The sequence below is a fragment of the Squalius cephalus genome (genome assembly GCF_949319135.1).
Source record: "Squalius cephalus genome assembly, chromosome: 11".
Lineage (NCBI taxonomy): Eukaryota > Metazoa > Chordata > Actinopteri > Cypriniformes > Leuciscidae > Squalius > Squalius cephalus.
In genome coordinates, this window is record NC_137132.1 from 5,919,799 (window position 1) to 5,947,462 (window position 27,664).

General features: G+C 41.7%; 1 protein-coding gene across 1 annotated transcript; it reads left to right on the plus strand.

The window, feature by feature from the left end:
- The first annotated feature begins 657 nt into the window (after positions 1 to 657).
- On the plus strand, positions 658 to 26,556 carry LOC307167530 (alpha-2-macroglobulin-like). Its single transcript, XM_079886697.1, has 34 exons — positions 658 to 798; positions 8,936 to 9,116; positions 9,223 to 9,385; positions 10,288 to 10,340; positions 10,453 to 10,473; positions 10,663 to 10,828; positions 15,738 to 15,822; positions 16,017 to 16,125; positions 16,225 to 16,345; positions 16,467 to 16,576; positions 16,703 to 16,873; positions 16,961 to 17,197; positions 17,305 to 17,514; positions 17,602 to 17,751; positions 17,994 to 18,116; positions 18,283 to 18,340; positions 18,670 to 18,793; positions 19,017 to 19,242; positions 19,313 to 19,439; positions 19,839 to 19,960; positions 20,040 to 20,091; positions 20,499 to 20,582; positions 20,877 to 21,053; positions 21,165 to 21,240; positions 21,374 to 21,530; positions 21,672 to 21,746; positions 21,830 to 21,992; positions 22,158 to 22,351; positions 22,435 to 22,647; positions 22,761 to 22,879; positions 25,612 to 25,693; positions 25,779 to 25,862; positions 25,952 to 26,057; positions 26,179 to 26,556. Exons 1-34 carry the CDS (start codon positions 713 to 715, stop codon positions 26,217 to 26,219), a joined length of 4,266 nt encoding a protein of 1,421 aa, XP_079742823.1. The 5' UTR covers positions 658 to 712; the 3' UTR covers positions 26,220 to 26,556.
- Positions 26,557 to 27,664: the final 1,108 nt, after the last annotated feature.

Genomic DNA, 27,664 nt, shown 5'->3' on the forward strand with positions numbered 1-27,664 from the left:
CCAAATGTGTTCTATCGGGATGAGGTCAGGACTCTGTGCGGGCCAGTCATGTTCCTCCACACAAAGTTAGGAGCATGAAATTGTCCAAAATGCTTTGGGGTATGCTGAAGCATTAAGAGTTCCTTTCACTGGAACTAAGCAGCCAATCCCAACCCCTGAAAAACAACCCCGCACAATTATCCCCCCTCCACCAAACTTTACACTTGGCACAATGCATTTAGTTGAGTAGCGTTCTCCTGGCAACCGCCAAACCCAGACTAGTCCATCGGTTTGGCATCGGATAAATTACCTAAATTAATAACTTTTTTACAACAAAAATGAACCATCACTGAACTTACTTAAACTGGACTGTGACGCTATTTTCTGCTGTACAGCCAAAACAAACATTATTGTTTGCATTATTTATACTGCATTATTTTCCTGTTATCATTGTAAAGCTGCTTTGAAACAAACTGTATTGTAAAAAGCGCTATATAAATAAAGGTGACTTGACTTTTACTGCATGCCAGACTACTGTACTTTGTGTCGCAAATGTATTTTTAAGGCTTTAGTAGATCTAATTTAGCACATGTTTTTGAACTGCAGTGCCTTCATGGTTGAATCATTAATCAGATGATCAATACACATGTTTTGAAGGACCTCCTTTAGCATGAGAGTCCCTTTAAAAGAGACGGTCCAGTTCATCTCATGCCGTGGATGATCGCTCGTCATCATGGCTCTGAATATTGGCTGCTGTTGGAAAGGGCTCCTTCTGCTCTCTTTCCTCCTGATCTGTGTCAATGGACAAACATCAGGGCCGTAAGTTTTTAACAGTTTTTGCTAAGGTTAAAATTATTAGTATACCAGTAGTCATTGTGTAAGAAATGTCTTGATTTCTCCGGTATGTATTTAACTGGTCTGTGTTGCACAGTAGAGGTTTACTGTTTAACCTTTATGCCTTATTATTTATTTTACGACGTTGATTGCATTAAGGGACAAAAATGTCCACTCTAAACACTGCCATAAAACTATATATATATAGTTTATATCTTAGTGCTGAGTTCGATACTATAGATCACACAATACTCTTAGATCGACTACAAAATTATACTGGTGTTCAAGGACAAGCATTAAGCTGGTTCAGATCATACTTATCTGACCGCTACCATTTTGTCTATTTAAATGGAGAAAAATCGATCATAACTCCAGTAAACTATGGAGTGCCGCAGGGATCTGTGTTAGGCCCTCTGTTATTCTCAATATATATGCTGCCACTTGGAAATATTATAAGGAAACATGGAATTAGTTTCCATTGTTATGCTGATGACACTCAAATATATATTTCATCACGGCCGGATGAAAACGCTAAATTATCCAAATTGACAGAGTGTGTTAAAGATATAAAAGATTGGATGACGTGCAATTTTCTTTTATTAAATCCAGACAAGACAGAGGTAATACTTATTGGTTCAAAAAAACGCCCACAAAACCTCTCACAATACAACTTTAACATAGTAGGATGTCCTGTTACTTTATCCTCTCCAGTAAAAGACCTGGGTGTTATACTTGACTGCAACCTGTCTTTTGAAAATCATATTTCATATGTTACAAAAACAGCCTTTTTCCAACTTAGAAACATTGCTAAGCTACGTAATATGCTATCTGTTTCTGATGCAGAAAAGTTAGTTCATGCGTTCATGACCTCGAGACTAGATTACTGTAATGCTTTATTATCCGGTTGTCCTGCATCCTCAATAAACAAGCTACAGTTAGTCCAAAATGCCGCCGCTAGAGTTCTTACTAGATCAAGAAAATTTGACCATATAACACCGATTTTATCATCACTACATTGGTTACCTATAAAGTTCCATATTAATTACAAGGTATTGCTACTGACTTATAAAGCCCTAAACGGCTTAGCTCCAGTCTATTTAACGGATCTTCTATCGCCCTATAATCCATCGCACTCTTTAAGATTGTATCGGTTACTAAACGTAACCTCTGTTCTCTCTAGAAGAGGGAATGAGTATTGCGCAAGTATCTTACGCTGCGGGAAAGTCTTCTTTCTCGAGATACTGAAGCCAAAAAATTATTCTTAATTTTTAATAATCTTGTCAACGCAGTGCGGCAGCATGCAGACCTAGGGCAGGCTACTAGCGTGCCCATTGGCTGCCCTGCGGCAACTGTAGCAGCCTATCGCTGAGCCCTTGGCGTGACGTCATGACCAATAAGCGCGCTTGGCGCGCTTCATGCTTCACAGCCCGCCAAAAGGGGTGTGGCTTAGCATATATAAGCAGGGCTCAGAGGCTGCTTCACTGGTTTCTGTCGCTGAAGTGAGTGAGCTCGTGGCGTGAGCACGGCGGGTTACGCAATACTCGTTCCCTCTTCTAGAGAGAACAGAAGTTACGTTTAGTAACCAATACGTTCTCTTACGAGAGGTTCTCTCGTATTGCGTAAGTAGCTTACGCTGCGGGAACTCCCTTGTCAACGCCGTGCGCGCCCAGCATCCACTGAATGAGTCCCAGGGAGAGCCCGGGGAACGTGATAGCAGGGAGCCGGGCGGCCAACAGAAGGCTAGCGCAGTACACAAGCACATACTAGGGAGCACGGAACGGCACAGCCGGTCCGAACTGACAAATCCCTGCACAGTGCAGCTCAACCAGTAGAGCTAAATCAACCAACTTAGCCCGCACATTGATAGTGGGCCGGTCTATGCGAGACTTAGACTGATAAAATTTTCGCCTGCAAGGCGGGAACTTCCAGGTTGTAAAACCTAACAAATGTAGAGGGGGAGGCCCAGCCTGCCGCTGCACAAATGTCATGAATGGAAATCCCGCTGGACCACGCCCACGATGAGGCCATGCCTCTGGTGGAGTGAGCTAGAATGCCCAGTGGGCACTGCAGGTCTTTAGACGCATAAGCAGTTGTGATAGCGTCCACTGTCCATCTGGACAGGCTGTGTTTCGAGGCGGCGAGACCCTTGGTGCGCCCTCCAAACGAAACAAAAAGCTGCTCCGAGCGCCTGAAGCGGCGGAGCGTGTAATGTAGTTCTAGTTTCTCAGCACCCTGACCGGGCAGAGGAGATTACTATCGGCCTCGCTACCGGGAGTTGGCAGGGCTGAGAGGGAAATGACCCAATATTAGAAGGGAGTGCCCAATATTTTGGGAACGTAACCATGCCTCGGTCTGAGAATAACTTTAGAGTCGTTAGGTCCGAACTCGAGGCACGCGGCGTTAATAGATAACGCGTGAAGGTCTCCCACGCGTTTGACTGAAGACAGAGCTATCAGAAAAACGGTTTTGAGCGTGAGGTATTTCATATCCACAGTTTCCAAGGGTTCAAAGGGATGCGTTTTCAGGGCCTCCAAGACCAGTGAAAGATCCCACATAGGAACCGAGGGGGGTCGCGGGGGGTTCATCCTCCTGGGTCCTCTAAGGAAGCGGGTGACGAACTCGTTCCTTCCTAATGCGCGGCCCAGCTCTGAGACAGTGAAAGCTGAAATGGCCGCAACATAAACTTTGAGCGTGGAGGGGAACCTGCCCGCGTCCAGCAGCTCTTGAAGGAAACACAATAATTTGCGATACCCCACATGTCTGTGGATCGAGCCCCTTGGCAGTGCACCATTTGCTAAACACAGACCATTTTGACGTGTAGAGCCCCCTCGTAGATCGTGTTCATAACCCCTCTTGGCAGACCAACGGGTAACTGTTGAGGCTCCATGCATGCAGAGACCAGCGCTCTGGATGGGGATGCCAGATCGAGCCGCGGGCTTGAGAGAGAAGGTCTCTCCTCACCGGTATCGGCCAGGGGACTGTGTCTGCCAGCTGTATCAGTTCCGGGAACCAAGCTTGGTTCTCCCAGTATGGGGCTATGAGGAACACTGTGTGGCGCGCTTTCCTGACTCTCCTGATGACCTGAGGCAGCAGGGAGACCGGGGAGAAAAGCATATAGCGGGCCGCTGGGCCAGGTGTGGGCCAGCGCGTCCTCGTTCTTCGTAAAGAACTCTGGGCAGTGAGCGTTGTCTTTTGACGCAAAAAGGTCGACTTTCGCTTTGCTGAAACGGCGCCACAGTGACTGGACTGTTTGGGGGTGTAGAGACCACTCCCCAGGGGGAACGTTGTCCCTGGACAGTCTGTCGGGGCCCTCGTTCAGGTGGCCAGGCACATGCCCGGCTCTCAGTGAGCGCAGAGAGTGCTGAGCCCACACGAGGAGGCGTTCCGCCAGGGTACAGAGCGTCTTTGATCTGACACCGCCCTGGCGATTCACATAGGCCACTACCGATGTATTGTCCGTGCGGACTAGAACATGGTGACCGTGGAGGAATGGGAGGAAGTGTTTGAGCGCTTTCTCGACCGCGAGCATCTCTAGACAGTTTATGTGTAGGAGATTCTCCTGGTCTGACCAGCGGCCATAGACCGGTCTGCCTTCGAAGACCGCTCCCCAACCTAGGTTGGAAGCGTCTGTCGAGACAACTTTCCAATGTGAGATCACCCCCATAGTCACTCCTGTGTGATACCATTCGGCTGCCAGCCAGGGCTGCAGGGCTGAAATGCAGCCCTGATTCACTCTGACTCGCGAGCCGCAGGCCGCCCAGGCTCGGTGGGTCACGCGCGCTTTCAGCCAGCGTTGAAGCGGGCGCATGCGCAATAAGCCCAGCTGGAGCACTGCTGCAGCTGAGGCCATATGCCCCAGGATACGCTGGAATGTCCTCAGGGGAGCCTGGCTGCCTATTTGGAAGGATGCGGCGAGGTGACGGATGCGGCGCGCGCGCTGCTCCGACAATCTGGCCGTCATAGCCACCGAGTCCAGTTCTATTCCAAGAAGGAAATTGACTGACGGGGCGATAGCGAGCTCTTGGTCCAGTGACCGAGAGACCCAGATCCTCCAGATGGCTGAGAAGCGCTGTTCTGTGAGACACAAGTTCCGTCTCTGACTGCGCTAGAATAAGCCAATCGTCCAGATAATTCAGTATTCGCATTCCCTGTTTTCTCAGGGGAGCGAGGGCCGTGTCCATGCATTTCGTAAATGTATGGGGTGCTAAAGACAGGCCGAACGGAAGGACTGTGTATTGATATACTCGACCGTCGAAGGCGAATCTCAAGAATGGCCTGTGACGGGGAGTTATCTGGATCTGAAATTACGCGTCCTTTAGATCGAGAGAGATAAACCAGTCTCCTGGGCGAATCTGCGCGAGGGTTTGTCTGGTTGTAATCATTTTGAACGGCCGTCTCATGAGGGCTTTGTTCAGATGTCTCAGATCTAAAATAGGTCTTAACGCTCCGTCCTTCTTGGGTACGAGGAAGTAACGGCTGTAAAAGCCCGACTCGCTCAGAGAAGGATGAACCTGTTCTATAGCCCCTTTGTGCAGCAGCTTCGCTATTTCTGCTTGAAGCAGGTGCGCTGCTTCTAAACTCACTTTCGTCTCCTTCTGCGCCAGAAGTGTGGGGGGCGATGAGCGAATTGAAGCGAATAGCCGTGTTTTATAGTATTCAGCACCCATTCTGACACGCCCTGAATAGCTTCCCATGCTTTGCACGCATAGCTAGGGGTCGAATGGTCTCTGGGTTCAGATCGCCGCGCTGCGCGGGATGGGGAACCTGTATCAGAGAGGATGGGGCAGCGCGTGCGCCGCCGGTGCTCGAACACGGGGGCTGGTAAACAGTGCTGGCCGGCTGTACAGCGTACGGTAGCTCGGTCCCTAAGGATGGAGCGCGTTTTGCTGTCAAACACTCCTGGCGCGAGAGCGGCGTGGGGGTTATCGTGTCTAAAAGTGAGTGCGCGTGCTCGTGAGCGGACGCAGAGTTTACACTTATAACACGGCCAGTGTTTGGGAGCTTTAGAGGGTCTGTAACCCGAGGTAACTGAATGGCAGAGCGAGCAGCAGGTAGGTGTGAGCACAGAGTTGTGGCCACATTTACTACACTTAGTACTCGAGCGGCATGTGTACGCTTTATGAGAGTGCGCTCTGAGCGTGTTACCATGGGGACCGTGTTTGTGTGTAGTGGTGAGCACATGGGAGTGGGCACATTTTCTACACTTATGACACCTTCGGCCAGAGCCAGGATGTTTGTGAGCTTTAGAGGATCTGCAACCCGGGGTAACTGAGTGGCAGAGCGAGCAGCGGGTAGGTGTGAGCACGTGGGAGTGGGCACATTTTCTACACTTATAACACCATCGGCATTATAGGAAACTGATAGAGCAAAATAAAAAAAAGATCAAGGAAAAATGAATAACATGTATCTATTTTTTGGCCCAAGTTATAAGAGAAAAAAATATACAAGAAAAAACAAATGCATGATAAACTTAGTACTAAATATGCCTATATATTTTAGAAAACCACATAAAGATGTGTATATAAATAAATGTGTGAGTTACTGTTGCTAATAGCACATACCTTATCCAGGTATATTATTATTCACTTGGTTCAGTAACGTAGTCCACTGCTTCGGTGGTCGTGTAGGTTTTCTTCATCTTGTCGAGTGTGAAATGGCCGCACCAAAGAGGTGCACAGCTTTATAACTTTTGCATCAACCGCACTTGTATAAACACTGATTTCTCAACTTTTCTAATCCAAAACAAAGTCTGCCTTTGTTTTGGATCCCTCGCAGCTACATCTTTGTGTTGCCGCAAGATGCAAGGTGTTATTATTGTCTAAGGACTGACTGCATGGCTGTGTTTGTGCCTCTACGTAGGTGAGACATTATCAATTAACTTTGAAATGTAGACTGCTAAAAAAAAAACAAAGCTGTGTCAAAGGTTCATGTCTGTGCGTAAAATACGCATGAATCAAATCAAAAGAAAACAATGCAGTGAGAAGTGCTTTCTCTTGCTAAATGCACACACACACATACACGCCTACACACACATCCTACACCACCGACACACACACACAGAGAGAGAGAGAGAGAGAGAGAGAGAGGATAAAATATGACCTTCAGGATATTATGATTTTTGTCACTCGCCTAAACACCATGTATTATATTTAGGCCCTACACACACACACACACACACACACACACACACACACACACACACACTTTTGTCAACGCAGACACACATTGCTCTCAGACATCCACACATACTCAGAAACATCATTTTGGATCACTGAGCCATTAAAATGCATCATAACCAGGGTTGGGGAGTAACGGAATACATGTAACGGCGTTATGTAATCAGGATACAAAAATCCAGTAACTGTAATCCGTTACAGTTACGTCAAAAAACGTAGTAATCAGATTATAGTTACATATTGAAAAAAGGGGGAATACTTTCAGGATTACAATGGTTTCATTTAAAACTAAATAAATAAGTATTTTGGCATAATAACACTATATTAAGCGCTGCATGATTATACAGTAGTTCTTGGTTCTGTTGCCAGTAATGACACGTGTGCCACACGCTGGTGAATGCACAAATAAGCTTTCTACAATCTCCTCAGACGCAGATTGAATCACTGCTGCTAGTAGAAACGATGCTGCCTGCGGGTAAAATCGCTTGTTTTAATTCATGGAAATTCCGCTGCTATTTTGTAGAAATTAGGAGAGTAGCTTTTTTAGTACCCAAAATGTCCTTTCTTAATCTTTTCTCACATAACGAGATGTTCGCTGTCTAGGTAACGTGGGGGAACTCCCACTGCCAACGCCCCAAGTTCAGTCAGGCAAATTAAGAAAGATCACGGCTTTAGTCAACATGTAGGCCTATATTAAAATAAACTAATATGTAGACTGTGTAAAAATTTTAAATGTTGTGTTTTTATTTTTTTTTGTTAAAAATTAGTTAAAAATAAAACAATCTGTAATACCATACATTAGCCACTAGATGTCTGTATAGCCCTTTACATAAATATATATTCAGGCCTGTGTGTATACTTTGCAAATATTGTACACTGGACCAAATTCTTAATAAATAAAAGTTATAGTAAATATAGTAATATAATATAGTAAATAATATTTCTTCTTGCTTGTCTTTATTTATATACGTGACCTTGAAGTAATCCAAAAGTAATCAGTTACATTACTTTCATATTATAGTACTCGGATTACGTTACTGAATACTTTTTTTATGAAGTAATTTGTAGTAACGGAATACATTTTTAAAGTAACCCTCCCAAGCCTGATCATAACACAGTCAAACCAGGAAAATAACGTGCATTTCCCCCCATTTGGAATACCTACAGTGATATGCTCACACAAAAATCGATGCAAAAGATGCTTTCCAACAGGTGTTTTATCATTCGTTGTAAAACTGTGGACGTATTTTTCCAAACGTCTCACACCCGTACATTCTTCCGTTGAGAGCTTGAATAATAGACACTCCAGCCCAGTTGGTGGCGGCGGAGTAATATCGTACCTCACAGCACATCCAATACAAGTAAATAGAGTTGGACAAAAACTACGATAAAACCTGTTGGAAAGCATCTTTTGCAGCGATTTTTGTGTGAGCATATCAGTGGACACCCCTGACCACTCGGTGAGTTTCACGTCTTTGTAAACAAAAGTTTAATGTGTTTTAGGAAGGACTGTTCCAGTGCACCTATACACCCATTCTAGAGGTTTTGCGGAAAGCGAAAGAAACCTAAAATTCTCGGGCCAGCAGCATGTGTCCAAATTTTAATCTTAACCGTTCTATTTCATCAGAAACGATCTATTAACAGGGCTTTAAGTGTAAATTACCGAACTTGTCCTTTAAGAGACAACTTTATGCATATAAGATCATTTAAAATTAAGGACAGTGACAGATTTTTTTAATGGCAGTGTATTTTTAAGAGCAATTCTCTGAATAAACGTACAAATATAAAGAATTTAGTCACCTGACTTTGTTTGGTCATTTATTCACACTTTTCATATTCATATTTTCAATTGATCAATAGTAAATTAACTGTATTGATTTTCCCTCCCAGTTTATGTTTTATTTTTCTTATCTAACCAATATTGTATGATCATTTTTTCTGGACAGATATTTCATGGTGACGTTTCCCGCAGTGATTAAGTCTGGATCTGAGGCCAAACTGTGTGCAAGTCTTCTCAAGCCCAATGAAAGCCTTGTCATGAACATTCATCTGGTTCATGGTGCTCAGAGCACATTACTGCTGCAGGAGAAAGCTGAGGAAGAGTTTCATCGCTGCTTTAACTTCAAGGTCTGCCATCAAAACATGCACATAATGAATATTATCAAATATGTTTCATCATAATGCATCTAGTTTTTGTGGCAGGTTGTGAATACAGGAAATTATTTCTCATCAGGCTCCTCTGGTCAAGGCAGAATCAGTGCAGAAAATGAAGGTTGAACTTCAGGGAGAGACTTTCAGGACGACTGAAGAGAGAAAAGTCCTGTTCAAGCATGTTCAAGTTCATCCTCTGACTTTTATCCAGACTGATAAACCCATCTATACTCCAGGACAGACAGGTGAGCTGTAAATGTCTCATAGGCTAAAGCTCAGTAAACAATGCTGGTGTCACTGACATCTAAACCCTGATCACAGCTGAGGTAGCACATATACAGTAAGTAAAGCACACTATGATCAGGCAATGAGCTCATGTAGCACCATAGTTCAAACATTACAAATGTTGCACAAACCAGCAGATGGTGAAAGAGTATGAAGTAAACAGTTCAATGGATTTACAAACAAAAAGAGGAGCAAATGAAAAGATAAGAAAATCAGATATTAAGGATGAGTAGCTTTGAATTCTAACAGCTTTGAAACACGAGAATGGTCATCTAGTGTGCATTTGAACAATCCCCTCACTTTCAAACATGTTCAGCCTAAATACTGTAATTACAAATATGATATCGATATTGATATCAGTATCTGTGCGACTTTATTTTATATGAAATCTATAGATACTATAGATTAAGGGTGTTCTTGGAGAGCCCACAGCCCTGCATGGTTTAGCTTTAACCCTAATTATTAAATGTTCTGATCAGGTCCTTCAGGGTTATTTGAAATCAACAGGGTTTGGACTAAACTCTGAAGCCCTCCATGAGTTTGACACCCCTGATATAAATCGTTACATGTAATAAACCTCATAGCTGTCTGGGATAGGCCTACTTGATTCTAACTGGTCAGCTGGAGCAAATTGTCAGACATTTTTGTAACATTATGGCTAAAACAGGCAGCTGTGACAGCTAGTTGAATTTGGCTCAAAAGACACATTCACCCAGCAGCAGAATACAGTTGTCAGCCCTGTATTTGACACTTAATACGGTTCACACACAGTTTGGTCATTTACAGGAGAGAAATATGACTGTAAGCAATTGTACCTTACATAAGATACATACGTTTTTTAATACACATTTCAATTTTACAGTGAACTTCAGAGTTGTTACCATGGATACAAACTTTGCACCCCTTGATCAGCAGGTCTGATGTGTTTATCTGGCATCTTTATTATCTTTTGCATTGTTGAATACACATTTAATAAATGAACACATTTTTGGCTTTTAATCTTAAATTACTATTTGCTCTTTCACAGTATAGTACAGTGGTTCTTGAGGTAAGAACACAAAACCTTCTGTGCAGTCATAACAAACTCACCTTTTAAATCTAATTAACACTAGAAATTCAGTTATATTTGCAATTATTGTGTTTTCAGTAGGGTAATTATATATTTCTTCATTGATAGTCAGGATATGTGTAGCTGACTGTCACAAAATATCTGCACTGTGTCTTTGCTATTAAACAGGACAGTAAAGGTAACCGGATTGGCCAATGGACAAATGTTTCTTCAACAAGGTGGATTTTGCAGCGTTCTTATGAATTAAACCCAGAGGCCCGTCAAGGCATGTACAAACTGAAGGCTTTTATTGGTGACAGGGTTATCTCACGTGATCTTGAAGTGAAACAATATGGTAAGTCATAAAAACGACTCGTTATGATTGTAACCTTGGTTCCCTGAAGAGGGAATGAGACACTGCAGCGTAAGTTACGGCACTATGGGAACGCCTTTGCAAGATTGTGTCTTGAAGCACGTGTGAAATCCGTCCAATGGTGTGGCTGAACATCATGGGGGGGGGGGGGGTGACGGTTCCATTAGGGTGCCTAATCCTCAAGGTTTCACGGAGGAAACGAGATAATAATGGGTCTCTTTTCAAGGATACACCACTAAAAGGAGTGTGGTAAGCAGGGCCAAATAAACCTTAAGTGTAGAAGGGGATAATCCTGTATAGAAACACTCTTGCGGAAACTCTAGCACTGTACCAACCGGGCAGTTAACTGGGTCTAAACCTCCGTTGTGAGACCAGCCTCTATGAGTTGGTCAATGACTCAAACCCACAACTTTCATACCTCTGGACGGGGGTTAAATATTTAGCCCCAGCCTGACACAGAAGGTCCCTCCTGATCGGAATCTCCTTAAGGGAGCCATAGAGGAGGGATATCAAGTCCAAAAACCAGATGTGAGTTGGCCAAAGAGGAGCCACCAACAGTAGATGGGCACCCTCCCGGCAAACTCTCTCCATAACTCCCGAAAGCAGAGCGATCGGGGGAAATGCATACAGGCATAATGATATTCAACACTAGTGGGGCTGGATGACACTAATATGTCCTCTTCCACTTCTCTTCCTCCTCCATAGAAGACCCACTACATCGGGGTAAAGTCTCCATTCCTCGGGCCTCAGCCCTTGTCTCGACCTAAGCGACCACCGATGTGTTGTCTAAATGGACAAGAACATGTCCCCCGTAGATCAGAAAATGCACTTCCACAGACCCTGGGGTGAGTGGCCCTCCAGGACCGCTCCCCAATTCGTGAGAGAAGCATCTGTCATAAGTATCAAGTGACGATAAGTAAGTCATAACACTGGGCCTTTGCACAAGAATCAGGGTTTCCTCCACATCGTCAAGGAACAAAGACATCTTCTTGTAACCTTGATCATGTGGAATAGATTGCCCCTCGGGGAAAATCCCCTGGTATTGAGCCACCACTGCAGGGATCTCATGTACAACAGGCCAAAATGTATGATGTTGGCTGCTGCTGCCAACAATCTTTGAAACTGTTTGACAGTGTGTGACTGGCCTAGCTTCAGCTCTTTTAATGCTGAGAGGATTATGTGTGCAGGAGAGAAACGTGCCTGCATCATCACAGAATCCTCCAAAAAGGTGGATCTCTGTACTGGAGAAAGAACACTCTTCTTTGCGTTCTGCCTCAACCCCTGCTCTTTCATATGAGCGAGGACAACTTTTCGATGTTAAAACGCCATGTGCTCTGAATGAGCTAGTATCAACCAATTGTCTATGTAATTCAACACGCGAATGCCCTGGAGTCGCAGAGGAGCCAGTGCAACATCCACACCTTTCTTGAAAGTGCAAGCTGACAGTGCTAGCCAAAAGGAAGAACCCTGTACTGGAACACTTTGCCCCCTAAAGCAAACCTGAGGAACTTCCTGTGGTTTTGAAGGATGGATATGTGGAAGTATGCATTTTTGAGTTCTATCATGACAAACCAGTCCTCTGTACTGTTTATAGTCACGATTTGCTTTAAAGTTAACATTTTTAACTTTAGCTTTTGGCTGCTCGATTTACATGGTGCAAATAAATTGGACATTCTTTTTTGGAACAATGAAATACCGGCTGTAAAATCCGGATTCTGGTGGGGAACACGTTCTATGGTCCCCTTCCCCAAGAAAGTTCTCACATCTTGTTCCATAACCAGAGACTTCTCTGGACCCACCATAGTGGGCAGAACCCTGTGAAAGCAAGGAGAACAAGAACAAAACTGAATTCTGTACTACATTTCGCTACGTTCCCAGATGTACACTGGGATACTGACTAGTTGGGTTGACAGAGCGGCCCCCTGAGGACACTGGAGAGAAGTGGGCACCGTATGATGAGGTGTGAACCATTTCTCGAATGGGCCTGCCCTCAGAGGTCTGACACTGGCATTAGAACCTCTTAGCTGAAGCCTTCCTTGTAATGATGACATTCCTCAGATCCGTTTTATCTTTGCCAGGTTGAGGCTTCGGGCGCTTACCCTGCCCCCATTCTTTCTGCGGCGGGGCACGAGAAACAATACTTTCTGTTTTTGTTGCGCCCTGTACGAAGAGCTTGAGTGCGCCTGGGGCTGCTTCCGCCCAGAAGCCTTTTGAGACCTTTGATCGACAAGGGAAGACCTGCTGGAATGCCACCACCTGCTTTTTAGCCTTCTTTAACCTTCAGACTGACCTGCTTCTGCATAAGCCTAGGTCGGGGCCTTGAGGGATGATGCCGAATCAGGGGAAAGATCGCTCAAAAGCGTCTGCTCTACCTTAGGCATCAACCAGTGGCGCAGCAGACAAGCACGCAGGCGCTTGTTGGAGGGCCCCACAAAAAAAAAAAAAAAAACCTTTTTAGCCTTCTGGAACCTCTTGAATTAACTGAGTCGCCAAAGAGTCCCACAGGAGAAAGCGAGGCATCCAACAGATATACTTATTTGTGGCTTAATAGATAGATTAAGCAACAAATGTCTCTCTGAGGCTTCCAGAGCTGCCATAGTATGGCCAATAGCTCTGGCCGTCTCCTTGGTAGCCTGTAGAACCAGATCAGTGGCTGGAGTAAAGGCCCTCCACCTCGTCAAGGTCTTTAAGCAAGTCCGTCTGTTATGCCTGCAAAATGCCCATAGTATGCAGACATGCATCAGACTGACCTGCTGCTGCATAAGCCTAGGTAAGGGCCTTGAGGGATGATGCTGAATCAGGGGAAAGATCGCTCAAAAGCGTCTGCTCCACCTTAAGCATCAACCAGTGGCGCAGCAGACGAGCACGCAGGCTGTACTGGAGGGCCCCACAAAAACCCTCGTGCCAGGTTGTGCCGATAGACGATGCTCAGTTGATAGACGCAGTGCGCTGATACGCCGATAGACGATGATCAGAAGAGGTTTTCCCCGAATTTTTTTACCCCATTACCAAAGAGCTGCGAGGAAAATAAAAGATTAGTGAGATTAGCTTACTCCTCATTTAAAAAACAACTTGATTAAAACGAAATACTTCTCTTCTAATTTTTTCACTACTTATGGGCCACAAGAGAAATATTAAGAAAATAAATTAAGACAGTTAGCCTAGGCCTATATACCATTATCAGCACGTTGAAGTACAATCAGCTCTCATCGTCTCTGAAAGAATATGAACCGTTAATGCAGTGTCAAATGTTTTTGCTTTCACTTTCTGTAGTAATTAATTGACTGAGGTTTGAGACTTTTTCAACACCATAACTCTAGAGCAAAGTATGCACATTGCTTGTGTGATATCCACTGACTCACCTTCATGGTTTAAAATTTCCAATACGGTGTGAAAATTTGTTTAATCAACAATTGTTCGAAACATGATGGACAGAGATTTAGATTTTACACACGTCATTCCCCGTTATAAAATCTATTAAATAATTAAATAAATGAGTAGCTAAATAAACAAGTAATGCTTCTCTGCTGGCCAATTGATATTTTATTTTGACACAGCACGAGTGATAACCTTCACTAGCTCTTTGTACCCAGGAGAGTGAAGTGGCGAATCTTCAGACTCTCCTGCATCGACTCTCAGTACACCAACCTCCTCAGAGGAAGATAACTGAAGCACCGGGCCCTCACTCAGGGCGGAAGAAACCGCAGAGCAGGCTTCCTGATCCTGAGAGAGGAGATATATATTGATATATAGGCACACATATAGGCACACAACCCCAAATATGACAGATGGAGTAAGACAGACCGCTTGCTGAAGAATCAGAAGCTGACATTGTTTGGTTCAGGGGTGCTTTATACCTTCCAGGGCTGCGTTTCCCAAAAGCATCGTAAGCCTAAGTTGATCGTAAAAACGATCGTACGACTGATCTTAATATTACGGTCTGTTTCCCAAAAGCATCGTAGCTTAAGTAGCACTTGAAAATCTTCGTAGATCTACGAGTGCTCTGGAGTAATCGTACATCCCCAAGTGCATCGTAAGAAGACAGATTTATGAGGACACCTGCAGGACAACCGGCAGATTACACCTTTAGCTTTATTCAAATGCAATGTGATTATAATTAAGGTTTTGATTGTACTTTATTGTACACTTTATTACTCTTTTTTGTTGTTGGTTAAATTAATGTATAAATTAAATAATTAAAAAGGTCAGAAAACAAAAAAAAAATTGAAATAATTTAATTTAATCATTTTAATCAAAATGAAATGAATGAACATAAAATAAATAAAACAAATCCTTTAAATCTGTTAAAAATTAAAAAAAAAAAATTATGTTTTTTTTTTTTTTTAGCCATTTTTTCAGTGCCTCCGCCTGTAGGTGCTTTATATAGACTTGTCTTGATTGCTAATCCACAACAGATTACAATTATTAGGTTAAACGTTCAGAATACGATTCCATATAAGGTTATGTTTCAGAACTTCACGAATGGACAGCGACTCTTAAGTAGCACGTAGAGCGCGTTCTCGCGCGTTCATGTTAAGTTCATTTTTGGGAAACGCTCGTAGAATTGCTGCGAGCGTTCGTAATCTTGCACGTAGAAAGCGCTCTTAAGAGCTAAGATACATCGTTATCGGGAAACCCGGCCCAGGTCATGATGTCTCCCGCCTATGACGTTCTGCCACACCATTGGACTGATTTCACACGTGCTTCAAGACGCAATCACGCAGAGGTGTTCCCATAGTGTCGTAACTTATGACACAGCGCAAGTTCTCTTGAAAGGGAACAGACAATTTGTAGATTTGCATGGGAAGAGTTTCAATAATATGTTTGTATTTTAATTTTTAATATATAATTTAAGTACTAATAACTCTGATTTCTGCCTTCTGACTTCTAGTTTTGCCTAAGTTTGAAGTTATTGTAAAAAGGCCAAATAAAGTAAGTGTTGAAGAAGAGGAACTGATAATTGAGGTTTGCGGAAAGTGAGTGGTTTCTTTTTATTTCCTGCATTAAAAAAGCAACGTACTCTTCCATTCACACTTTCATTTAATTGTTAATTGTATTATTATTTTTTTTAACTCTTGGGTCAGTTTCTTACTTTAACTCCCCATCCTAATATATTAGTTTCTTAACTCAACCCTGGGCTGTAGATCAGTTGCTTGTACCTTTTTCACAGATACACTTATGGACAGCCTGTACCTGGTAAATCACGGGTGAAAGTGTGCCGTGACTGGCCCAATAATTTCTATAACACAAATCCAGTGTGTTTAGAGGAAACCATTGAGGTATGTGAGTTGAAACGCAGTACATTATCTTTCCTCCATTTATCTAATTAAACCACTCTTCAGTTAATAGTTATGTTTGTGTTCATTCATTATAATTAGATAAAAAAGACAGGCTGTGCCATCCATACCTTAGATCCATCACTCTTTTTTAACTTCGAACTACATCAACTGATGCAGAATTTTCTTCATGTTGAGGCAATGGTAACAGAAGAAGGAACAGGTGAGCTGTTAAATTTGGTCAGATCTCTGTTACCTACATTTCTTTTATTTCTCATTTTCTCATTTCTTCATTTTACTTTTATTTGAAATAATATTTATGTAGGTGTTTTGACTATTTACAGAGATCACCATGACAAAATCTGAATCTGTATCTCTCACTTATAAAATTGGTAAAGTCACATTTACTGACCTGCCCAAAACATATGAACACGGATCAGTTATTGAAGGAAAAGTAAGTCTAAAATCCAGTTGTCTCAGTTTAACACCACTGATATGTACGAAATTATTCCTTAATTGATATGTATTTGTTTATTTATTGATATAGTAATTTATTCCTTCAAAATCTTATTTTCAACAGATACAACTCTCAAATTTCAAAGGTGCACCAATTCAAAGCAAAAAGGTTTATCTTATGGAGGGTAACATACGGTCCCCAAAACTGCTCCTAAATCTCATTACAGACAGCGATGGACTGGCCAACTTCTCTCTTAATACATCCAGTCATTCTAAATGGGATATTGATCTAATAGTAAGAGAGATTGTGTTCACTTAGTTTTCTTTTGTATTGCCTGAAGAGTTTAGTTACATGAGTTTTTTCTGATTCTTTGTTATCCAGGCAAGTGCCCATGAAGTGATCTTTGAATACTATCTCAACAACGAGCCTTACTTCGCTTTCGATAAAAAAACAGTCCAGCTCTTCCAACCTGCCTCTCCATACACCCCATCACAAAGTGAATTGATTATAGAGAATACTGAACAACCATTAAAGTGTGACTCTGAGTTTACAGTCACCATCAAGTATTATTTTGTTGGAGAGACAATTAAAAACTTCAAAACTGACATCGTCTATATGGTGAGAACATGTGCAGTATGTACATTATCACAGAGATGGTTTTGTTTAACAGTATTATTTGGCTGCACTAGTCAGTTTGTTATCAGAGTGTCATCTGTCTGTTTCAGGTCTTGTCCAGAGGAGTGATTGTTCATCATGGATATGAGAAGATTGAAGTGAAGATTTCTGATAGAGCAAGGGGCTCAATGTCGTTCAAACTGTCTATTAGTGCAGATCTGGCTCCTGTAATGCAGATTCTGGTGTACTGTGTTCTCCCCAGTGAAACGGTTGTGGCCAGTAGCAAAGATTTCAACATTGAAAAGTGTTTCAAAAGCAAGGTGTGCATTGTAGCTTTAGAAAGGAGCCTCTTTAAACTGTATTACTGACTCATTTCTAAAATAAATCCTATTCCCTGTATGTCACAGGTATCTCTGCAGTTTTCTCCTGCTAAAGCAGTTCCCGGAGAGAAAAACACTCTCCAGCTCTCAGCTCAGCCTGGTTCACTGTGTGGCCTCAGGGCTGTAGATCAGAGCGTCCTGATCCTGAAGTCAGGAGAACGTCTGGATACTGACAAGGTCTATGCTTTAAGATTCAGTGTTGATTAAATGTGTCTCTTCATAGTGGGAAACTACAGTGGGAATCTAATGATAACAGACTTTACTTATTGCTGCTATGATCCATCAGCTGACATTTTGATCTCAGGAAATTTAGCATTAATCTTCATTCTTTCTCACCAAATTGGAAATACATTTTCGTTGGAAATACATGTATTATTTTGAAATCATACTGATAGTGTGTGAACATGGTCCCGTCACAGATCTTCAGCCTGCTGCCAGTGCAATCGGAGTCCAATTACCCTGAGACTGTTGAAGATGACGAGTGTCCGTATATGCGTTTTTGGATAAACCAAATCCAAAGATTCACTTATGAAACCTTAAAGGTAACAGTTGGATTATATGTGTGGCAGTGCAGTAGATAATGATTGGGAGAGTATATACTGCACATGTGTAAGTAAATGCATAAAAAGCCTTCATGATTATACTGACATTTAAAAGTAATTTGTATTTTCATGACTTTTATTGTGGTTCATCATTGCCATTTGGCAGAAAGTGGGATTGAAGATGGCAACAAATTTGTTTGTGGAGCTCCCTCTGTGTGAGCTGGGTAGGTACATGTACTGTTATTACAATCCAAGCTGTAATGTTTTAATATGTTGGTGCTTATTAAATATATTTCAAAAATTAAATATATTAAATTTGTGAAATTGTGACTCACACAATTCCACAATTATAGAGATGTAGTAAGAAAATACATAGTTTGTCATAGGGGGGTGTTAGTGAACTTTTCAGTTCACTATCAGTGTTAATATTGGTATTAAAATAATGATCTGCTTTCGATTTTCTATTTACTTATGACTGGATATAGAATAGATCATTTTGACATATTCTTCACATACATATCACTTAAAACTACAAAATATCACTTTTTTTCAGTTTATTACAGTTTAGGGCCAGATCCTCACCCACATTTTAGAAAATTTGAAACACCTGATTCTCCAGCAGTGACGATTCGAACTGTCTTTCCAGAAACGTGGATCTGGGAACTTGCTGAAGTGGGGTATTTAAAGCATAATCAGTACATTTAACATCATATTTATCTTATTACTTATATTTAATACATCATCTCCTCCCCTCTCGCCCACAGGACAGAAAATACCTTGCTTGCTTTGCAGATTCTTAATCCAGTTTTTTCATCATCTGTGTGCTGAATATTGTCATTTATTACAGGAAAAATGGCTGAGTCAGAGTCAAATATGTCTATTGTTGTAATTCCTCCACAGGGACTCTGGATCAGCTCAGGTTCCTGTCACGGTTCCTGACACCATCACCTCTTGGGAGACGGAGGCCTTCTGCCTGTCCTCTGAAGGTCTGGGTCTGGCTCCTCCTGCTCAGCTGACAGTTTTCCAGCCCTTCTTCCTAGAGCTCTCTCTGCCTTACTCCATCATCCGCGGGGAGATCTTTGAGCTGAAGGCCACTGTCTTCAACTATCTGTCCAAGTGCATCATGGTGAGATTTCAGACGCACTCTAATCAAATCATATCAAATATGCCACTAATCATGTGTGTTTGATTGACAGGTTAAAGTGACTCCAGCTCCTTCCTCAGACTACACTCTCAAAGCCTCCTCTGATGATCAGCATTCATCCTGTCTATGTGCTAATGGAAGAAAAACCTTTAAATGGATCCTCACTCCCTCTGTTCTTGGTGAGTTTTCCAGTCTGCATCAGTAGCCGCCTTTTCATTACAGATTTGCACAAACCTTTTGGGATGTTTTTGAAATGTCGATTAAAAACTATTGCAACTATCCATCGCCATAATGTTGGCTTCTCGCAAGATGAAAAAATTATGTTTTAGTCGCATAACATCGGTTAATGTAAACGGCATCAATTTCGCAAAAGTTTTTTATCGACATTTAGAAAATACTGCAAAAGTTTTGCACAAATCATAATGGAAACAGAGGAACTGTGAATGATCGTGTGAAGAATGAGTTCAGGTCAGCTGGAAATGTGAAAAAACTGTTTCCAATTTAATTTGCTCAATTTGAAGGATAATGGAAACGCGTCTGTTTCTCATTTGTATATTCACGTATGTCTTGTGTTGTAGGAGTCTTGAATATTACAGTCAGTGCAGAGGCAGAGGCGTCCCAGACTGTGTGTGACAATGAGATTGTGAGCGTGCCGGAGAGAGGACGCATTGACACGGTCACACGAAGTCTGCTCGTACAGGTCAGCACACGTCATCATTTACTCATGATCTTAATGCTGCTTGTGTATGATGTGTTGATGTGATTGATTTCTGCTGCAGGCGGAAGGAACTGAAAAGACAGAGACTCGCAGCTGGCTACTGTGTCCAAAGGGTTAGTCTGCAGATATTTCATATGTTTTGGTGTACAAGCGCTGATAATGCTGCAACCCTCTTTGTCTTCTAAACACAAACTCCAACTTCATGAAAATAAGTACACATTGCATAGAGGACATTTTGAGGACACACCAAATTTGAGGACCAATAGAGGGAGCTAAAATATACTCATATGTATCGGACATTTTAATTGAGAAAGTTTAAATTTGCCTTACATGACAACTGTAGTTTAGTTGTTCAGCTGTGCCAAATGTGGCTATTTTCTCCCTTTTTCTAAAGTGCTTGAATCACAATAATTCCTGTTTGTGATTATATTATTATTATTGGAACTTCACAGGTGGTATTAAAATGTTTATAGCGTTACTCTGCTGATCACTGATGTGTTTCTGTCTGTCTGGTTCATAGGTGACAGTCTCTCAGAGGAAGTGGCTCTGACTCTTCCTAAAGATGTGATAGAGGGATCAGCCAGATCCTCTGTTTCAGTCATTGGTAACATTTACAAACATGAGCAGAAATGAGGAGATTGGCTTTAGACTTATAACTTATTATAAAGAGTGTCATTTGTGTCAAGTCAAGTCAAGTCATCTTCATTTATATAGCGCTTTTAACAATGTAGATTGTTTCAAAGCAGCTTTACAGAGGTAAGAGTATAATTTAAGGTAACAGAGCTTGTTTTGGCTTTATAGCAGAGTTAAGTTATTTTCCATCTAAAATTAGTTTTGATTGATTTGTTTCCGTCGCAACGATCATTTGTTATTAAATTAAATTGTGTATGGTTTACAGGCGACATATTGGGTCGTGCACTGAGGAACCTTCATGGATTATTACGGATGCCGTACGGCTGTGGAGAGCAAAACATGGCTCTTCTTTCTCCCAATATTTACATTCTGGAGTATCTGGAGAACACGGAGCAGCTCACCTCGGCCATCCGAGAGAGAGCCACAGGCTTCCTGCAGAGCGGTGAGAGACAAAATCATGTCAAGAAAATACTGAGACGGTTTGATACCAAATTATACATTATTCAACACTCAAACAAACTGTTGAAGTGTTAACCATTATCACACTAAACAGGATACCAGAGACAAATGAACTACAAGCATTCGGATGGATCATACAGCACATTTGGTTATGGTGATGGGAATACATGGTAAATATATTTTCACTATTACTATTGTTTAACAGAAATAATATCAAGGTAATCGACAAAAATAAACCCAATAAACACATTTAAAAATTTATCTCAGTTCAAATGACTTTAATTATATCTCCCACACCATCAGGTTGACTGCCTTTGTGCTGAGGTCCTTTGGCAAAGCACAGAAATACATATTTATTGATCCAAATATGATTCAGAGTGCAAAGAATTGGTTAATAAGCAGACGGGATTCAGACGGCTGTTTTATCCAACAGGGAACACTGTTCAACAACAGAATGAAGGTCTGTCATCTTCTATCTATCTCTCTATCTATCGTCTTTATTCAGACTTTCTCAAGCCAACATCACAGTTTGTCTGATGAACTTTCCTTCAGTGGTTTGACTGTGTTGATTTATTTATCCTTTATTTCTAATAAATTCTAGGGTGGGGTGAATGATGATGTGACCATGACTGCCTACATTACTGCATCATTGCTTGAACTGGAAACTCCAGTCACAGTAAGTTCATCTGTAGGAAACATGGTAAAAACTCAGAAAAATGACACTCACAGCGTCTATTCCTCTGTGTTTTTTTGTCACAGGATCCTGTCGTCAGTAAAGGTTTGTCATGCTTGAGGTCCGTCATTGAGAATATCAAAAACACTTACACCACTGCCCTGCTCGCCTACACTTTCAGTCTGGCTAGAGACACGGACACTCGACAGCAGCTTTTCAAGAAACTGGAAGATGTTGCTATTTCAGATGGTAAGAGGTTTGTTTCTGATGACTTTCTGTTGTCTTTTATGACCGTACTATTGTTTTTGACACATTGTGTAGTTATTCATTAATGATGGAACAGTTTTCTAAAGTGTTACCTTTTTTTTTGTTTTAATCATGCTCCTTGAGTCACGTGTGTCTTTTGTCCTTAAGGCTCTTTTCTCCACTGGTCTCAGTCTGGCTCTGCTGAAGACTCTGATTCTCTGGCAGTGGAGATCAGCTCATATGTGCTGCTTGCTGTTCTCACTGCAGATTCAGTCACTACAGCTGATCTGGGCTATGCTAACAGGATTGTTAGTTGGCTTGTAAAGCAGCAGAATGCTTATGGAGGATTCTCCTCCACACAGGTTACTCAAACCTCTTCAATCAAACACATTATTGCTGGTGTGAATGAGTAAAAGAGGCATTACTGAACACATTTATTTCCCAGGACACAGTGGTGGCTCTTCAGGCTCTGTCTTTGTATGCCACCAAAGTGTTCAGCTCTGACGGCTCCAGCACAGTGACGGTACGGTCAGCAGGAGACACTCTCCACTTTAATGTCAATCAGGACAACAAGTTACTGTACCAGGAGAAGCAGCTGCAGAAACTTCCAGCCACATACAGCATTGAAGTGAAGGGCTCAGCCTGTGTGTCTGTGCAGGTCTGTAGTGCGTTCAGCTTCATTTACTCACACTCACTTTCTCTCTTGGCATTTTGGTTATTCTGCTGTGAGATGATTTATGAATGTGTTTTTGTTTGTGTTGACTCTCTCAGATGGCTCAGTTCTACAACATTCCCACTCCAACTGAAGCTAAAACATTGAGCATTGATGCTAAGACTGAGGGAGATTGCAAAACATTTGGACAAAATTTCATTTTGAACTTCACTGTCAAGTAAGAGAATTTGTATTTAAAGTCCCCCTGTAGTCAATAATTGTCAATAATTGTAATAATAAAACTCATCTTTAAAGGGTAACTAAACCCTAAACCAACTTTTTTTAGTTAATGATCTGTAAGAATGGGGCTTTATTAGTGCTGTTCATTGATTTGAGTAACTTTTTTGACATTTGGGTATAAAGTGTTTTAATTCTACAATATATGGTGTAAAAACGTCTGAGTGCTGCCCTCTTCAGGTTGAACGGTGGCTACTGCAGTTGAATTTTCCTATTGGATGTTGCGGTACTGCGTGACGTAAGCGGTACTGCGAGACGTAGGCAGGTTCCAGCTCACCACGCCCTCCCTTGGTACGAGCTCACCACGCCCTTGGATGAGCTAGCGTAGATTTATCTGTATTTAGTACAGTGGTAGGTGTAGTGTTGCTGGGTGCAACAGCACTGCTGGACTGCATAGCTTTCCAGCAGACTTGGAAATTAAGCGCCAGTGTTTGCATGCACTTGGCCTGGAAGACCGTGAGTGTGAAACCTAAATTTTACAACGCAATAGAGGTGGAAATGGGCTTCTCCACACACAGCTCGCGCTGAAAAGCGACGCTATGCCAAACGCTGCTCCTCCTGCATGGACTCCACCGCAGCGGCGTCTTGATGTGAGTGATATATTTTAATTACAATTTATGGTTAGGCTAAAGTCAATCGGGGGTCGACAAACGCGTCGGTGCATTTTGCTGGATTTTTTCACATAGCGGCAAAATATGAATATGCCTATAGAGCGCGCGCGCTATTGACATCAACTCGATAAAACTCATCAGATGCATATTTACGTCGTCTTGCGACCCTGTGAGCAAACTCTCCATTTTAGACAGTCTGACAGCAGGTCTCAGGTGCACGCCCCCCCGCTCACGGTTTGTCCCCTCTATCTCCGCTGGGCTCTTCCCACTTTTCTAGCATTTTTCAAATATTGCCAGTGGGTGGAGTCAGGCTCTGACCAGGGGTTTAGTTACCCTTTAAATTCTTCATGCCTTAAAACGGCTTGAATGTAACTCTACACCCTTGCCTCATTGAGTATACGCGGTACTATGAATATGCAAATGAGCCCCGCCTCCACTCACTCACTCAGCTCAGAGATCCACTCATTGAAGATCACACGTTGATCTGATTGGTTACAAGGTAGTTTGTGACGTCAGAAACACCAGCGATTTCAAAGCGTGTTTTTGAGACTGTCTTTGGTTCACTGCAGTTTTAAGAAGAAAATACTCAGAAATGGTGTCGACTTGTGAATTTACACATGGTTTGTCTTAAAGCATATTAAAAACACCACATACCAGAGCCGATCAGCCCTATACGCACAATACGCAAGTTGCGTAGGGCCCCGCAAATTACTCAAGGCCCCTCCTCCCCCTCGTGTCAAAGCGTGTCAATCAAAGTTTAAAACATCGATGAGAAAATTAAGCGGAAAAAACACCATGAGAGTGAATTATCAGGTAGACTTAGGTTCTCTCCTCTCCAAGTTTGATGTCAGTAAAGTTAAGTTGATGTGCATCTCTCTTTAGTCTGTCTGTCTGTCTGTCTGTCTAACACAGCTGGGCACTGCATACTGTATTTTGGTCTTTCTGTGTCTTGCTTGCTAATGTTGGACACTTCCAGGGCTGTGTTCTGTGACTTTGTGCCTGACAAAAAAAAAGTGAGAGTGAAATACAACTATTTATTAGGTTTGATAAACGACAAAGGGCAAAGGTGTTTGTTTATAAACTGCAGCTCGGAAAAGATAACCACGTCGTGCATTAAACACCGTTGCATACACCATTGCAAACCATTGCATGTTAATGTTGCGTTCATGCACTCCTCATTATAGGCGCACATACTTTTAAAACAAGACAATGATTGTAGTCTCCAAGTCAGTTTAGTTACAACTCTGCAATAAAACAAGATGGAAAGCATTGATATTGACTATTGATTTATAAGCTATATTGCATTTAAAATGTTGATTGGCTGGACATACTGGTCAATATGGATGCACATCCCTCAGTAAATAATAACCATCAAGTATCAAGTATTGCTTTCATTATTTAAAACGCAGCTATGGCAAATCATTTTAGCTTTTATTCATTCACAGGATGCATTTTTGATATCAATAATTAAATTTGTACAATTTAAAATGTGAATTCTTGATATTAAGAATGTACTTTTTCTAGTAACAATGTCTATTTCTGATATCAGGAATTCCTAGTTCATTAAAAGGAATTACTAGTTAAAGGAGGGAAGATTGTAGTGGGAGCACTGGGGTGTCAGGTGTGACTGTGTGGCAAATGGCTAATGGGTCAGGTAGGAGGGCCCCTTAACAGAATTTTGCTTAGGGCCCCAGGGAGGTCAGGATCGGCTCTGCCACATACACATATTAACAACATTAAAAGCTTGATTTTCACCACAGGGGGACTTTGTCAAAAGACTAGAACATGATTATGACTTAAGATTGTCTAACAAATAAATCTTTTCTGAATATTTTTTAACATCTTAATAAACACAAAAGCAATATAAACTGAAACGGCGTATCTCAGTAGTTAAAACACTACACACTGACTTGAGATACAACATTTTTATTATTGACACATTATGAGTGATTCGAGTGATTAAAACTCTGTATGTGTCTTGGTAATTATTCTGGCTTTTGTTCTCTCTTATTTGTACATTTATATGAGGCATTTAAGAACCTTTTCATTTGCTCTTTTCCAGATATGATGGTCTACAGGAAAGGACTAACATGGTCATTGTGGATATTAAACTCTTATCTGGATTCACAGCTGATACATCAATGGTGCGTTTGAGTGATTCATCACAAAATGTGTACAAATTTCTAGAGTTTCTCTTTTTAGAAATTAACCAGCACTTTTTCCCCACAGCTTAAAACTTCTTCCGGGACGTACAGAAAACCTGTGGAACGGGTCGATTCTAAAGATGATCGTGTCATTGTATATTTGAATGAGGTGAGAAAACAGCAACATTCATATGATTTTATGTCTTAGGTCTTTATGTCTTTAATGTCCATGACTGATGAGTTTGTTTCCTCCTGTAGATCACACAAAATATTCCAGTGAATTACCAGATACAAATGAAACAGGTTCTTCAAGTGAAGAATCTCAAGCCAGCTGTGATTAAAGTGTACGATTACTACCAAACAAGTAAGATTTAATATGCCAGTGTTGAATGCTTTGATCAAGTGATGCACATTGTTTATTCAGATTTAATCCATGTACAGGTTTCCATTGTTGTACGAATGTGAACATCTCCCTTTTCCTTCAGGTGATCAGTCGGAGGCCGAGTACTTCTTCCACTGTGGATGAAGCTGAAGAGCGTCACCTTATAGTTCAGCTTGAATAAAGATGTTGGAACTCTCTAATGTTGAATATTATAAAGTTTATTCTTTATCCTGGACAAAATTATTTCCAGTCCATCATCCCAAATTTGAATCCTAATCAGTTTTTGGCTATGTCTCTTGAGATCATGACTTATAAATTCACAATGCATATGATTAATAAAAGTGTTGAAAACAAGTTATGGTGAGCTGGTTGAACTGTTGAATGTGTAGTAGCTACATGCTATGGCAATATTTCAGGATTATGATGATGATATTATTTTTTGATATCTTATCTCAGCTAAATAAAGGTGCCAGAAATAACCAAAACGGGGTTTTCATAGTGAGAAGAACCTTTTTTTTTTTCTTAGTGACATAAAGAGCCTTTTTGGTACTGCAAGAACTCGCCTCATAAGTTCTTAAAAGAGCCTTTAACAGGTCTTCATGTCACTTTATAAGATTCTTTGTAGAACCATTCATGAAAATGTTCTTTATGACCCCATTTTAAACAAACATACAAAGAGAATCCAGGAAAAAGATTTAAGTGTTTATTGCCTTTATATATTGTGCCAGATAAAAGCACATGAATACATAGAGCATTAAACAGGGCATTTCATAAATCAAGCAAATTGCACAATTTTAAAAAGAGAAAACTGTAGAAATACTCACCAATAAACCAATAAGCAGACTACAATAAACGTACTTGGTTACTTGCGTAACCTCGGTTCCCTTAGAGTTAAGGGAACGAGTACTGCATTGCAAACGCTGTGGGAAAACTCCTTTTCTCAAGAATATTGAAGCCTTTATTTTAAAATGCATTGCAGCAGCACAGCGAGAGCATCATAGCTCGACTGAGCGAGCTGATTGGCTGTGCTGCGGCAACTGCACGAACCTATGGCGAGTGAGCAGAGGCTCGCGGTCCAATGGGAGTGCTTGGCGCCCTGCCAGCCTCGAGCGCGCCAATTTGCACGCGGCTGGAGAGAAATTCAGAGAAAAACTCGACAAAAGACAGGTTTATATCGACTGAAGCAAAATACCTGATATGAGCGAAATAGCATGGCAAGGCAACACAGTACTCATTCCCTTATCTCTAAGGGAACCGAGGTTATGTAAGTAACCAAGTACGTTCCCTTACGAGAACGTTCTCTCGTACTGCGTTGCAAACGCTGTGGGAACCCAATTTAAAACGCAGTGCTATTCGCCTGTGACCACTCTAAGGAGTCCGGGGAGCCCCGGGACTATAACAGAGTAGTCTGAATATCACAGACCAGAGCTTCGGGTCTAAATGATATGTATATAAAAGTATATAGTGAAGCACAAGGGCCACTAAGTTATATATATAGGGCTGGGTCGACAGAGCCAGGGACCTAGAATATTATTCCCACATAGAAAATGTGAAGTCACAACAGAGTGTATCTGAGTCTACTATACACT